This window comes from Rhipicephalus sanguineus, chromosome 8 (assembly GCF_013339695.2).
Source record: "Rhipicephalus sanguineus isolate Rsan-2018 chromosome 8, BIME_Rsan_1.4, whole genome shotgun sequence".
Classification (NCBI taxonomy): domain Eukaryota; kingdom Metazoa; phylum Arthropoda; class Arachnida; order Ixodida; family Ixodidae; genus Rhipicephalus; species Rhipicephalus sanguineus.
The window spans coordinates 140606310-140622965 of NC_051183.1; the positions used below are offsets into that span (position 1 = coordinate 140606310).

Consider the following 16656-nt stretch of genomic DNA (forward strand, 5'->3'; position numbering starts at 1 on the left):
CACTTCGTTTAGTATCAGCAGCCAAACTTGTACCAATGCAGATTACTGAACGATGCATTATGCAGCAGACATATCGTGATGCCGAAAAAATTGTTGATCTCCCGCCTCACCTGCCATATGCCAAGAAAAGCTTTTCAATTCAACGTAAGCGACGTTCTCAGACATGTCCTCTTGGCTTGGCACATCCCGTTTCAGTCATTCCAGACCATCTGAAAGCCATTTTTGTTTCGCATTTCGGCTGCATTCCTGAAATGTCGAGATACTTCCGTGCCCAGATTGGTGGCATTGTTTTACACACATCCGATTATTCCACACCTAAGAAGACTGGCTCTTGCTACGTTAAAATGTTTATTTATGTGATTTATGTGATTGCAAGCACCGTGTATTTGCACTGTCAGAGATTGCTGACCTCAGCGCAAGTGTTTGAGTTGCCTCACATTTTCAAATGTCAACAGCCACCAGCTACTCACAACCACTGTCCTTATGCATCCAGTGATGTAGCCTCCCAATGTGTTTTCTTGACTGTAAACAATACTTCATACTTAAGCGAGGTTCCTAACACAAAGGAAACAGACTAGATGCAACTGATTTGTCACTTTTTGGGCTTGGAAATCGTCTTGGTCTTGATTGCCATTCTCAGCCAATGTCATTTTCACCTTGGGACTAATGTCTCCCCCGATAGTCTCCAGCTCATTCCGCTTTAGATGAGCTGATTTCATTTAATGCCTGTGAATGTATAAATTGCATCACTCCACCTGACTTCCTGCCAATTCTCTCCCCGGCTGCATTTCTGAACATCCCTCAGTATCCATTCCATTGCTCTGATTAACCACATTCCATTGCTCTGATTAACCACCAGTTGTCTGTCCTATACATCCTGTGGCCAGTCCATGTCCACTCTTTTTGCTTAATGTCAACTAGAAAATCAGTTACCCCCATCTGTCCTCTGACCTGTGATGACGGTTACTGGGGCTTACGTGCCAAAACAACTATATAATTATGAGCAACCTCAAGTAGGCACCCGAATTAGCTTTGGCTGGCTGCCATGGGGCTCTTTAACGTGCACCTAAATCTGACCTTGCAGACATTCTTTGCAGCCGTGGTCAGAAGTTAAAACTGCACCTTCGAGCTTTGCAGCATGACAATTTACGTGTCAAGTGACATGGTGGGGGTTCTCTAAGCCAATCTGCTATCTCTCAATCTCTTATGGTTATGCCTATCGTCTTCCAGTCCATTGCACGAGCTCGTGTGGTCCTGAATTTTCTCAAGTTTTCATAAGCGACAAGAACGTGAGCATGGATGTTGGAGCCAGCATTCTTACAACAACCTTTGTCGAGTCAGGAGACACCAGTAGTGTGCCCCGCTGAAACAGATGCTCATCAGTTCTTCCTGAATGATGCGCTATGCAACTGGCAGAGGCTGGCTGGATTATGTTGCAACCTTCGACAAGCCAGGACCCTGTTACTCATGCAAGCAGAACTAAAGCTCATCACTGCCGCCGAGACGAGCCAAGATGTTTTTGCCAGTTCTTTCTCAACAATGAGCGACACAACTGGTGGAAGTGCTTCGTCTGACCCAGCTGCCATATGAGCTGCTCAGCAGAGGCTCTGCCATGCTGACATGAATTCAGAGGTGCGTGCCGTCAAAGCAAAAGTAGGCACCGTCATTGAGCTGACCCCGAAATGCGTGCTGTCGAAGCAGTTAAGGATTACTCTGTAAGTGTGCATCTGTACATGTCCCTGTCAAATACTTTGCCTACATGTATCGCAAAAGGAAAACACGCCTGCTGCTGTGTTCACATTTCGCATTAGGGAATCTCGTAATCATCTCATTCAGAAGCCACGGTTGTGTCTATTTCGTGCAAAGAAAACACAAGGGAAGGGTTAAGGGGAGCGCGAACTTTTGACTGTTTATTCCAAATTTACTGCAGTACTATATATATGCAAAGGCATGTGCGGAAAGCAAGGAATACATCGAACAGATAACATTTTGTGCAATGCAAACATAGGTATAGACATGCGCGGGCAGGCTCACAGCGATTGGATACCAGTTTAATCACAACCTGCGATGCAAGAACGTGCTCTCTGCCTGCGAAAGGAACAATGAAGTGTCACTAATGCATAATAAACCTCGTGCTTTTATGTGAAAAGCTTCCAGCAGTTCTCGAGCAGTGGTGTCCCTGCTTCTCCCCAGAATCTGAATTTTATGCAGATACGGCTCACAGGCTCACACTTGTGGGAATTGCAGTGGGCCGGCAAATGTGCCCAATCTTTACCTTTTAGTGACAGCTCGTGTTCCCGCGCATAGGAAACGACACTGTAATGCTGCAGGCTGCCGTCTTGATGAAAATTCCGGATGGATGATGGCCATGTACTTTACAAAGGCAGTGGCAAAATGACTGCATTGTTGCATTTTTTTGTAACCATGTTGAAGTGTTTTCAAGCCATAAATGTTTTTTCTTATTTATTCTACAACAAATTTATATTTGTAAAGATGTGTATTTTATGCATATCTGCGTGTGCATATGTGTATATATCCGTAAACTTTTTTTGCTTCTCTTTTCAACGTTTTTTTCTTCTCTCGTGTAATCTGTCATACTATAATTATTACTGCAACATATTTGCCGTGTTCGATGTAAAATCAATGCTACTGAGCATTTTGTTTAACTCTTCACGTTTCGCTGTTCACTATTCTGATGGCCTATAAGTTGAATGATCTTTTCGCTCACATGTTATTTAGCATGTACTTTAAGGTTGGGTGCCATGTGTGCTGTGAAGTCAAGCCCTGCCTTGTGTGTTTGGTTTCCGGACCTTTGTGAAACTGCAGACCGCAGCTTTTAGCCCCGAAAACCACTTGGAATCTATTTGGAATAATAAAGAATTTGAATTTTACAAAGTTATGTCATGATAACTGTTTTTTTCATGCCTGCTGTGAACAGTACCTTTGTGTTGTCTTTATGAGTGAGATTACTTGTTTTTAAGCTGTCTTACTGCTAGAAATGGACACGGGCAGGGCACGTAGCGTAGCGTGAAGGCAAGATAACCGCTGGTCATTTAGGATCACAGACTGGATTCCAAGAGAAGGCAAACGAGTGAGGAGGAGACAGAAAGTTAGGTGGGCAGATGAGATTAGGAAGTTTGCGGGTGTAACGTGGCAGCAGCAAGCACAGGACCGAGTTGATTGGCGGAACATGGGAGAGGCCTTTGTCCTGCAGTGGGTGTAGTCAGGCTGATGATTGCTTCTTACTTGTCTGTGTGTGTTTAGTATTTGTTTTCCTCCACATTGTTTTGACGCTATTGCTTGTTCGTATAATGTGCCAGAATAAAGGTTATATTTTCAGGTTAGTGCCATGTTATCTTGTTTTTAGTTTTAGCGCCACTTCGGTGTAGTGGCTTATGAACATACGTGAGCAAAAATTAGAAGCAAATGTAGGCCATGGAGTAGCTTAATGAGTCATAATTATTTCAGTGTATTTAAATTAAGGTACACGAAACTGCAAACTGCACAGAATTTTTTATCCTTTAATAAAGAAATATGATAATGGTGTAAATCTTCACAATTTTTTCAGTACAAATATAATTTTTGCCTCCTGAGTGTGATGAAGCAGACATTTAGTAGGTGTAAATTCAACTGAGGCACATGGAATCTAGTTCTGATAAGCACAAGTTCAAGTGAGCTCTTATCAGAAATATGAGTGACTATTGGCAAACAGTTATTTTACTGATCCATGCTTAACATCAGTGAAAACAATCACTTGAAAGATGTTAATGAGCCCATCGACAGACAGACTTTATTCATAGAGTCCCGAGGGACTAGCCGGGGAGGACCCGCTGGGGCCCCTGGCTCGCCGCTCGCTGCTCCTATGTTGGAAGTGGGAGGCCATGCCTCTCCGCTCATTCACGGGCCCTCTGGATCCAGTCCACAACCCATAGACGTGTTAATTTTTTAGATCACTGGTGCACTTTGCAGCAGAGAGATGTGTGTGCTTATCTTAAAATATACTTTCACGTATCTTCCTCACTACTCTCCACTTGCTGTTGCATGGTTCTTTTCAATGCACAGTAAGGTAATGAGGAATAACGGTGCTTTCAGTGGTCAATTGAAATTTATAGTAGATTGGTTTTCATATGTTGTGACACTCGCTTATGAGCATGGGTTAGCTAAATATATGGAAAACAAAGTCGTCAGGGATTCTCAAAATTTACTTAGGCACACCCAGAATTCAATTTAGTCAGGTTCACTCACACCCAAGCACACCATAATTGTTCCCAGCTGTGATCAGACTGAGTACTAAATCCTGCTCACTCAAACACTGCCTCACTGAAATACTCATCCTGTTTCACTTGCAGTATTAGACTCAACAACTCTCCTTAAGTATGCTCATCCATACTCACCAAGATCTAACTCAGCCAGAATTTTCCAAAATATGTTCAGGGGTAAGACCAAAGACTGAGTAAGCCAATACATGAGTGAATATGCCAAGCTACAGGAATGCCAAATATGGGTATAGCGGAATGGAAGGGTTTATCCATGCTTATTTTCGTGGTTAGATGGTCCATTTGTGGGGCTACAAACTTCATGCATCTTAGTTTACAAAGAAAGAATTAGTGTGGCTTATGATGACAAGGTGGTGAGAAAGATTGAGGAATGAAGAGATTGGAGAGAGGAGGTGATGGCTTCATGTTCTGAATAGAAATACAGAAATATGCAGCGAATATGAAGCACTCGAAGACATAGGTCAGCAAACTCACTCATGTTTTTCATAAAAACTGGTGAAGTGCAAAAAGACACGAAATTTACAATCACGGGCACCAACTTCCAACTGTTTATTAACAGAAACCACATGATTTCACAGCTCGGCACGGTGCATGTCTCGACCTTTATTTTAGTGCCTCATGATTATTTGTTGTTCTTCCATGTACCCATATATGTAATGTGATTATCTTGTTTGGCAGCATATATAAACAGACATGGTTGCTGTTAATAAACAGTTGGAAGCTGGCATCAGTGTTTGTCCATTCGTGTCTCTTCTTTTCTTCATCCCCGTCCTTTTTGCATCTTACCAGTGATGAGCCGGCTCACTCTGACTCACATTTAGCTCTGAATCTGAGTAAGTGAGCCCGGCTGAGTAGTATTTTGGCGAGTTTGAGTCTGAGTGCGGTTGGGGAAAAGTTTTGTGAAGCTGAGTGCGAGTAAGCCCTAAGTGCAAAACATATTCCTTGAGTGAGTCTGAGTGAGTTCCATGTTGTTTTGCTGAGGCTGTGATGTTACCTATCGTTGGCATTACTATCAGCCTCCTGCCAGCTGACATTTATACATACACGCACCTTCTAACTCAATTAAATGCACTAGCATTCAAATGCCAGCTGGTCAAAGGTGTAGGCCAGGAAAAGAGGGGGAGTGTTTGACTTCAACCTGCATACTCTTTCACAGGATGTTCTTGATAAACATATCTCGTGTGAGTGGTGTCTTTAAAAAAATGCCCTTACTGGATTGCAGCCACTGACAAGTTGTATTTGAAGGTATGAAACCGAAAAGTGCACCATAGAGCACCGATTATGCGAGATCGGTGCTCTATGGGAGGGGGTGCAAGTCTGCCCCATACATATACTTAATAGGGGAAGGCCGTGGGCGCTGCAATGAACCTTCGCCCCCCCCTCCCCTCTGAAAGGGAACCCTGCGCATGTCTATGCTCACAATATTTAGCGTCGCCGGTTGCCGCGGCACGCTCGGTCGGCACGTAAAGTCACTAGCGGTGCGAGATCTTTGCATATGACTGACGCGGCGACTCTTTTCCTCCGGAGTGACGTTTTTGAAGCAGATCGTGATGCGCCTCGAGCTTCGTGAACTTAAGTGCGAATAAGAAACGTCAGCGGGCGACGACGTACGAAAAATAAATAAATAAATATATATATATATATATATGTATCTGGCGGTATTAATCGCGCCATTGACACACGGAATTTTTCTTATCACGATGAGTCACCGAATCATTTGAGCCGCACACGCGTCTGCGCAGGAGCGCAAAGATGGCAAAACCATACAAAAGACGGAAGCAAGGGAGTCTATATAAATGAACTAGCTCTGATAAATCTATATTCTAGCTGCAGGAATCCACACTCGCTCAGGCGCGAAATTCGTGGCCGCCGGTAGTAGGGGCTGGCTTGAAGGGAATCGGGCATGCTGCCCGCAAGACCTTCACTTGCGTTCAAACGCCGAATATTTACCGGACGGTTGCTTTTAGGAATACTCGAACTTCACTCAAACACCTACTCGTGCAGGAAGGTTGCCCGTACGAATGCCCTTAAGAGATTTGCTGGAACGGAACGCTGCCGCTAGAAATTGTCGAGCGTCACTCAAAGACCTGCTGGTGAGGGAAGGTTGCCCGTACGAATGCCCGTAAGAGACTTGCTGGAACGGAACGCTGCCCGTAGAAATTATCGAGCTTCACTCAAAAACCTGCTGGCGAGAAAAGGTTGCCGGTAGGAATCCTAGAATTTCCCGCAAGATTCTTACATGCCCAACAAGACCATCTTGAAGGAATTTTTGATCGGGCTGCTCTAAACACCGTCATTATACTCGAAAGCAGTGGCAACTATGATGAGTATAATGTGAAATATTATTGCAGTGCAAATAAACAGCATTTTGGGCGAGTTGGTAATGCCTAATGGAGCAATGTCAAACTCAATAGACAGGATCGAACTTGTTTTGTATTTGTAATACATCCCTTGTGGGCATGCGTTTTCTTTATTTCTTATTGACTGACAGGAAATAAATCTACATTTTTGTGGTGAGTGGTCGAGCCCTTTGAGCTTTCGTTTTCAATGCTACATTTGTTTGCAGTCCACCTATTGTATTGATCGCGAAAAAATGCTCAAGAGTGTATTGCCTAATTATTAGTAAATTTTAATACGACTTTCCTGGCTGAGAATATTGATTCGAGCATGAAGAAAACGCAGAATTAGTGATCGCTGCATAGCAGGTAATTTTTGGACTTCCGTGGGATGTACCTACCCGAGACCACGCCTGTTGTACTTTCACATTCGCGCTGAATTTGCTGCTCGCTCACAATTATGATAAGGCTGAAAGTAAACATCAACATCATGTGCGCTACGCATGTAAACGTTGAGAAAAAGGTCCGTGAAAGGCATGCTGCAACGAATCACCTCGCGTAAACAGATTGACAATGTACTGTATTGCAAAAACAATTTGCGGCTTGAGCCGAAAACCTCATTTCGACGGGGCAAGGTGCAAAGCAGAGCCGTATAGTTAGATTTTGGCGCACGTAAAGAGCCCCAAGTGGTCGAAATTTCCGGAGCCCCCACACTACGGCGTCTCTCAAAATCATATCGTGCTTTTGGCACGTCGTGAAACCGCAGCAGTTATTATTATGTGAGCCGAGCAGCTGCTTCCCAGCTCCCTCCTCCTCGCTGCGAGTATGCGGCGACGCTGGTAGCGCCTTACAACCTCGCCTCCGAGATTAATGTCTACTGCCCGTCTCTGAGGCCGTGTTCGCCATAGGCGCTGTCTCAATGGCGGCGATGACGTCACGTCCGACAGCGTCGGAAGTGAAATTTGTTTAGGCCGTGGCCACTGGTGTCGCTGCTGTCGTCCTCCCAGATTTTTCATTCCTGACATGGCGGCGCGCTGCATACAACGTGGTCATGGCGTGGTGATCGTGTTTGTGCTGATGCGGTTGATTTTTGTGCGTGCCCTTGCTTTGTGTTTTATGTTGCGGTCATTGAGGCGGAACATCTTGAATCAGTATGATGCGCGGTACACGGCAGACTAAGTGAGCTGCAGGCGCCAGCTTCCCAAGTAGGATTCGTTTGTTGGTGATCATCATCGATGAAGAGTGCCGGAATAGTTTCTCACAACGCGCGCTGTGGCATGGAGAATCGACGTGACAGTTCGTGCACATGGGAACTCACCATATTGCCTCTAGACCGACGGATGCATGCAAACGGGGTGGTCAGCCAACGCCGTCTCGTCACATCACCTGAAGACCGGCGGACGTCGCAACGTGTACGCTGCATGTTTTCTTGAGAAAGGTAGGTGGCTTTGAGTGCTACTCTGTGCACGTTATGCATTATTATTGCTGTATGTGTATTGCCAAGGGATATTGAATGCGGTGGTGCTGAATGTCGTTGCAGTTGTGTTGAAGCTGCTCCCGCCCGACGTTTGAGAACAGCTTAATCGCTACTGTTACAAAGTGCTTAGATATGTGAGATGGGCGCACTACCCGCCGTAAAACTGAAAGCATAGATGAAATTTTCGACAGAAAGGCGCTCGTCTTACACAGGTATTTAACAATCGTCACTGCATTTGTAATAGCCAAACTAAAAAAGTTATTGCTACTGCCACCGGGTTGTGCTGTGACCGGGAATCGGTGAGGCGCAATAAGTTGCATTTGGTGATGTAATAAACAACACTGATTATGCTAGCACCCTTGTGCACTCATAAGTTTTTACGTCGGAAAAAACGGGCATTTGTTCAGAATCCGCCCCTGAAGGACGATATAATGTGGTAGGTGGGCTTCTGGGGAAGGCAGAATGCGGTGGGGGTTCGGCACTGCAGCGATAGCGTCAACTGCCGGCTGTGTATCCCCGTTGGCTGGCCGCCGGCATCGTCCAATATGGATTTCTTTTGCCGCTGCAACGTTTGAAAGTTATAGGCTCTGGTTTCGGTATGTTTTTTTTTTTCTCTTGCTCAACGCGGGCTAACGATTCGCGCGTTCATTTTGCGAGGGGTAGGTAATTTGCCCCGAGAACTGACCCACTTGTTGTTTTAATAAGATTTATTTCAAGGGCTACCATCACGTGAACGCTGCCGGACTGTTGCGAGGGCAAGTAATTGTCCCCGCACGGAATACCGGCACTATTTCGCTAACGGCAACTCGCGAAAAAAAATAATATAACAGCCGGTAGTACCTCACCAGCTGTAGTGATTTGTAGTGCAATTTTACTGTATTAATTAAAAAGTCACTCAGTCCTAAGTTCAGCAGACACGTATAAACTGCGCGAAGACGAGCTGAGTGCAGAGAACACACACACCATGCGCTTCCTGTGTGTCTGTTTATTTCTGTGTTCTAACGTGTTGTCTTCGCCCAGTTTAAAGGTGTCTGCTGTATCTATGAACCAACTAGCCCAACAACATGCCTTACTTGCAAGAAGGACTCACTATAGTATCTATTTATTTGTATGAAAGGAGCAGTGTAAGACGCATCAATATATTGATTACTAAACAAATCATATATATTTTTAATGGTGCTTTTTAAATATTTTTCAGGTTGCTTGCTCTCTTTTAGCCGCTTCAATTATAACCACCGAGGAACTACCGTGATGTAGTGGTGAGGGTTTTCTACAAGGATTTTCTGCAGAAACTGCTTCTCGAGCCAAAGGAGGAAGCATAACGCCAAGAAATGTAGAAAAGGAAACAAACTTATTCACTGAGCCAGTCTGTTTTTTGCTTAGTGCAAACATGGTATTATGGTGCCTGTTTTGCCTGATAACACATTCGGAACCAAAGCTGAGAGTTACCAATTGGTTTTCTGTGGTTAACTTGTATGCCTTGTGCAACAGGCAAATATGTTTTGAAGTATAACTGAAATAACATTGAAAGGGAAATAATTCATTGACAAATATGCCCGCCAACTCCGTACCTGCTACGTACCTTGTACACATCATAATTTTTACCCACCAAGGCTACCGTCCACCATCTGCCCACCTAAACTACTGTCCACTTTCCACCCACCTTGTCCACCATCCACCACCGTCCACTATCCGCCCACCACCGTCCACCATCCACCACCGTCCACTATCCACCCACCACCGTCCGCCATCCACCACCGTCCACTATCCAACCACTACATTAATCCACTATAATGGCGGATGGTGGTTTCCACCATGTCCACCATTTGACTTTTTCCAATAGGGCTCTGCCACGCTTAACCAACCAACCATGGTCCTGTGCTTGCTGCCACCACGTTATCGCTGCAAGCTTAATCTGATTGGCCCACCTAACTTTCTGCCTACCCCTCACGCGCTTGCCTTCCCATGGAAACCATTTTGTTGCTGTTAACCCTTTTAGATGTCACCTATAAATAACTCTCTGTAAGTGTGCCAAATCGATACAACGTTATTTCATGGCACTACTTAGTCTGTTGCAACAAAAATTATGTCATAATATGTTAGTTTGTATGAGTTATAGTAAATAATCCTAAAGAATATGTAAATAAATATATATTATTCTGAAGTAATTGGTGCTCTGTTTTGGTCTACACAGAACGAAATCTCAGGCTGGACATACAGTGCAAGTTCATTTGTGGTAATATCCTATTTTAGCAAAGAAAAATATACTTTTCACGTGGCTCTCAGGAAGTGGCATGGCGAACGTAGTAGTGCCTTGAGCAAACTGATCATACGCAACAGTACACTCCAAATGAAGCAAATGAAGACTAATTTATTATGCGGGAGGTTCAATTCATCCAAGCCTCCATATATCTCGCTCTTTCTTAGGTGCTAGTTGATACAAATATCAAAATGAAGTGGTGTACACAATTGTGTACGTAGCCTGTCAAAGGAATAATGAGCAGCGGTTATGTTGCATACGGGCTAATCGCCATGCTCATGCCCAATTCTTCATTTCGATGTCCCTATCACTTGTTTCTTCCTTGAACCATTCTGCCCTCTTCTCGCCCGTTAAGGTTACACCTATCATTTTCACTTCCATGCCTCGCTGCATCATCCTCAATTTGAACCGTTTTCGTCATTCTCACGCTCAAGTTCGACCTTGGAAGCGTCTTCGTAAGACTCCACGTTTCTTTTCTGTGGGTAAGTACTCATAAGATGCAGCTGTTATACACATTTCTCTGGTAGGACAGTGGTAAGCTATCATTCATGTTTTGAGAATGCATGCCTAATGCGCTCCATCCGTTTCTATTCTAGTAACTTTAGCCTCATGGTTCGGGTCCGCGTAGACGTAGTCTTTTACCACTTACAGGGCGCCCCGACGTTTCGCAAAGCGCTGTTTGCTTCCGTGACTGTTAAACATTACTTTAGGTTTCTGCATATTAATTTTGAGACCCACTGCTCCACTTTTCTTGTTCAGTTCAGTAATAATTTGCAGTTCGTCCCTTTAGTTACTTACAAAGGCACTTACAAAGGCACTTAGTTACAAAGGCAGTGGGCAAGGTGGCAGCGCGTCTGCAACAATGCGCTACAAGCCTTTTCTGTTTCTTATACAGATCCTGACCTTTGGTTGGATCACGCATGCGTCAACAGAGGGTCATATCTGCTCATCTTTTGACCTCAGCCATGGCAATCATCGCAAGGACAGCGCCGTAAAGATGAACGAAAATCCCTGCTGTTTTCCGGAGCTACCTTCACTGGAACCGCCCATCCTACCTGCTGACTTCCACGTCACCTTCCGGGGAACGTCATCGACGGAGAACCTTATAAATTCGCCGGCTTGGTCCTGCAGCTCCAGTGGGCAAGGTGGCAGCGCGTCTGCAACAATGCGCTACAAGCCTTTTCTGTTTCTTATACAGATCCTGACCTTTGGTTGGATCACGCATGCGTCAACAGAGGGTCATATCTGCTCATCTTTTGACCTCAGCCATGGCAATCATCGCAAGGACAGCGCCGTAAAGATGAACGAAAATCCCTGCTGTTTTCCGGAGCTACCTTCACTGGAACCGCCCATCCTACCTGCTGACTTCCACGTCACCTTCCGGGGAACGTCATCGACGGAGAACCTTATAAATTCGCCGGCTTGGTCCTGCAGCTCCAGTGGGCAAGGTGGCAGCGCGTCTGCAACAATGCGCTACAAGCCTTTTCTGTTTCTTATACAGGTTAGTTATTTACCTGGAGATAAATCATTTAAAAGTAATAATGTTTTTCTCGTGCTGCTACCTTGCCCACAATGTTTAGAGCGTATTGTTGTGATTTGCCTGCACTTATTGGATTTATTATCCCTCTGCGGTGACGTTGAGTCGAATCCTGGACCCAAGGGATCTAGTGAGTCTGTGCGTGGCAAAGAATCATCATCAGAAAACTTAAGTGATCGCAGCCTACTTCTCGAGGTACTCGCGGGCCAAAAAGAGCTGATGAAGCGAATGGACAAATTTGACAGTTCACAGAAAGACATAACAAACACATTAGCTCAATTTAAAGATCGACTAGAATCATTGGAATGTGGTTTAGAAATCTATCAGTATGCCAAACCAAGGTTGCTGCTGTTGAGTTGCACGTAAGCACGATGAAAAGCGCCATTACTTCCATAGCAGAAAAAGTAGATGACCTTGAAAATCGAAGTCGGAGGAACAACATTATCATTCATGGTGTCTCTGAACCTCAAGATGAAACACTGCCATCGCTTACTTCACGCATAACTGATGACTTCTTTAAGGGCAAGTTAGACTTAACAGTAACCGGAATCGAAAGATGCCATCGGCTTGGCTCAAAGCGGCCTAATAAAACAAGACCTGTAATCGTCAAATTAATAGATTTATCGCGAAAAACTGGAAATTTTGAGGAACTGTGTGAAACTTAAAGACTCGGGCTTATATGTAACTGAAGACTTTTCACAAAAGGTGCGTCAGGCCAGGAAGAATCTATGGGACAGCACAGTTGCAAACAGGGAACGAAATGAACGTGTTAAACTACTCTTCGATAAGGTGTCTGTGAATGGAAAGCTGTTCATTGGGACGAGGCCAAGAATGATAGGGTTGCCCTTCCCAAGGCACGTGCCGAATAGTGACAGGAAAGCCCGCGTTCATTGAAACTGTTAAATGTGAATTGGCCCGTAGCATTTTGAACAAAGAGCTTGATCTTGAACACCTGATAGCACTTCATGACCCCGACGTAGTCGCACTCACAGAAACATGGCTTCATGATGGTGTCTGTGACAGCGAAATGCGCCTTCGGGGTTCAACGTGTACAGAAGGGATCGTGGTTCCAGAGGGGGCGGAGTTGCTTTGCTGGTAAAAAATAATTACAGGATAGCACGCATGCCTGATTGCCCATGGCGTTGAGGCTTTATTTTGTAAGCTTATCGATAGAAAAGAAAGCCCTATTATTGGAGTTGTGTATAGGCCCCCTGCCTCAATCCCTGAGGTTTTAGAAAAATTACAGCTGTATATTTCATCTAAAACAAATCAAAACTACCAAGCTATTTTATGTGGAGACTTCAACCTTCCAGGCATCAACTGGTCTTCGTTTAACGCAGGAAGTTCTGATCCCATTAACGATGAAGCGCTTATTGACATTGCCTTCCGTTTGATTAACGCAACTAGTTAGTGATTACACTCGTGTGCATGATAACAGTAAATCTATTCTTGATCTTGTCTTCGTCAATGGTAATATTTCCGGAAAAATTGAGTGCGAAGTGGTTACAGGTATTTCAGATCACATGGCAGTCTTGGTTGAGCTTCACTCGCTGAAGTACAAAATGATGTTAAATACACACGTGTGCCGGTATTTCATTCTTCCGACGATGCATCCATCATAGACAGACTGGAGATAGCCTACGACGAACTTTGCGAAAGTGTTAATCTGGGTTTGAGCGATGTTAACGCTATGTGGTTAAAGTATAAGAACACTGCGCATGCGTGCATACAGCTTTTTGTTCCTTTCAAGAAAAAGAAGGTGCATATGTCGAAACCCTGGATTACACGAGATATAATTCACATTAAGAGAAAAATTAATCGTCTTCGGAAATCACTAAAAAAGCACAGGAGTATCACAACACGTTCTCTGATCAGCGATCTGTCTCGACAACTAAAAGATAAGATGAAGATCGAACAACGCAGTTTTTACGATGTAAAGTTAACTGACATGATGAAGGACTCGCCGTCTCATTTTTGGCAGTTTATAAGGCCGAAGTCATCCAATAGAGACACGTTTGTTATAAATAACGTTTGCACATCAGATGAAACAGAAATAGCCAATGCATTCAACGAACACTTCGCATCTGTTTTTACTTGTGATGATAAAACCACCCCCACTTTTAGCAAGTTTAAAGACCTGCCTCCCATTGAACATCTGGAAATCACAGAAGCTGGTGTATTTGAATTATTACTAAATTTGAATGTAAGAAATCTTGTGGCCCAGATGACTTACCAAATGCCTTTTTAAAGAGATATGCTGAATGGTCCTCAAAATTTTTGACAATTATTTTTAATGAATCGCTATCCAGAGGTGTCCTGCCTGAGGATTGGAAATTCTCTAAAATTAAGCCTTTATTCAAACATGGAGATAAACAATTGGTTTGTAATTATCGCCCAATAGCTTTGACTTACACATGCTGCAAGTTATTGGAACACATAATACATAAACACATTTCCTGCTTCTTGGAGTCGCACTCAGTACTTTCACCAGCTCAGCATGGTTTTAGGCGTGGGTTTTCCACAGTAACACAATTGGTTGAAATTGTCCATGACTTCGCATTAGCCATAAATAACCAGTCACAGATAGATGCTGTTTTTTTAGACTTCGCGAAGGCCTTCGACAAAATCTCTCATTCCAGACTACTTATGAAACTTTGGGCAGTATTAAAAAACCCACAGCTTTGTCATTGGATACAAGCATACCTGGGCTCTCGAAAACAGTATGTTGTTTTTAATGAACATTTCTCAAAAAAGCTGCCTGTAGATTCGGGTGTCCCCCAGGGATCAGTTTTAGGACCGTTATTGTTCCTTCTTTTTATAAATGACATGGTGGATGATTGTGGCGTTAAAATAAGACTATATGCTGACGATTGTGTTTTGTATAATGAGATAAATTCAACTTCAGATCAAAATGCACTGAATTTTGAGTTAGATAAAGTGATGCGTTGGTGCAGGACGTGGCAGATGGCTGTGAATTACGACAAATGCGCTGTAATGACCATAAGTAACAAGAAAAATCCTCTTTTATATACATATACAGTTGATCGTAAAAGCATTAAATCGCGTCAATGAGTTCAAATATCTAGGTCTTATTATAACTGATAACATTCACTGGGATAGTCATATCACAGCTATTTCTAATAAGGCATTGTCTAAACTTTATTTTTTAAGGAGGTCTCTCAAGAGAGCATCTACCATCTGTAAGCTCGCCACTTTCAAAGCGTTAATCCTGCCAATTTTAGAATATGCAAATGTTATTTGGGACCCGTTTACACAGACGAACACACGTAAGCTGGATAGAGTTCAGAGTAAGGCTGTATGATTTATTTTTAACAGTTACGGTCCATCATCTATTACTCAGTTACTTCGCCAAGCAGACTTAAAAAAGCATTACAGTTAGAAATAAAATCGCTCGCCTTAAGTTCATGTTTAAAATTGTCAAGGGTAAGTTACAGAGCCGAACGTGTGACTATATTTCGTTTTCCAGCGGTTATTCTACAAGGCTACGACATCCATACTCATTAGTGCCATTTAAATGCAAGAACAATGTTTTTAAATATTCTTTTTTCCCCCGAACTGTAACAGAATGGAATGAACTCGATAAAGACGTAGTAACGGTAGTTGACTGTGATACATTTCAGGCTCTCCTTCAATTGTAACCCTGATGTATTTTGTATTACGAAAGGCTTGTCTGCATTTTTTTTTCACAATGTAAATTTTGACATTTCACGTTGATATTGTCAGTTGAATTTTGTATTGTCTGAATTTGTTGTATTTGTTAAGAAACCTTGTTATATGTTTTGTACCACCCTGCTAGAGCCCCTATCATTGGGCTTAGCAGTATTGGAAATAAATAAATAAATAATAAATCGCAAGTTACTTGGGTACTCTTCATTTCCTCGCATGCGTAATTGTTCCCTTTCTATCTCTGAAAACACCCTGTAAGCAGGCGGTAATAGCATGGCGCATATCATGTCTCCCTGCCTTACACCTTTCTATATTAACGGGATAGTGTTATTGAGCTCGCTTCGCCGAAATTCCGTTGTCGGAGTCGGTGTCGGCATCGTGGGTTCTGAGCGAAAACTTATCATTTTGTCCATGACAGAAAAATCAAGAAAGAGGCAAATCACATAATAAGAATTCGGCAGATCCCACGCCTTCTGGGAATTCGTTTCATGCGAAGCAATCAGCTAGTAGTTGTCTATGTCGCATTTTTTTGGCTTTGAGCCAAGCGTTACGTGCGGATGGACGTGTTTTTGTAAGCGTAGTAGTTGTGTATACGTCGTGGCCTTACCAGACACATCGACTACACTGTGTTTAATGGGTAACATATGGTGTGACGTAACGTCAGCACTCACCTCAGAGCACAGACGTGAGTAATATCGAAACGTAGTGCACTTTATCGTGCGTTGATCTGAATACCATAAGTAACTTTAGTTAACCTATTCCTCCGGGGTCGATCAACGCTTGAATATAGCTTCTCGAATCATGGGAATCGAAATGTAATGTTTATTAGACGTCTATGAAATCAAAGCCAACACTGGAACCACAAATGACGTTAACCCTGCACGACGCCTTTATAATAGGAGTACATATGTATTGTTTCCTCCTTTGTTAAAAAACCAGATAACCAGTACAGCCACAAAAATTGACCCTGCAGTGACATTACACCTACATAGAGCCTTTTACCAAAGCAGTTTCAAGACTTGGCGTGGCTCTGCGGTAGACTACCTGACTGCCACGCAGAATGCTTTGATTTCAGCTGGGAT

The 16656-nt window shown here is 43.5% G+C and overlaps 1 protein-coding gene across 1 annotated transcript; it reads left to right on the plus strand.

Annotated features, from left to right (window-relative positions):
* The first annotated feature begins 11194 nt into the window (after positions 1 to 11194).
* On the plus strand, positions 11195 to 12403 carry LOC125759608 (uncharacterized). The gene has a single exon (XM_049418617.1). It carries the CDS (start codon positions 11213 to 11215, stop codon positions 12251 to 12253), a length of 1041 nt encoding a protein of 346 aa, XP_049274574.1. The 5' UTR covers positions 11195 to 11212; the 3' UTR covers positions 12254 to 12403.
* The last annotated feature ends 4253 nt before the right edge of the window (positions 12404 to 16656 follow it).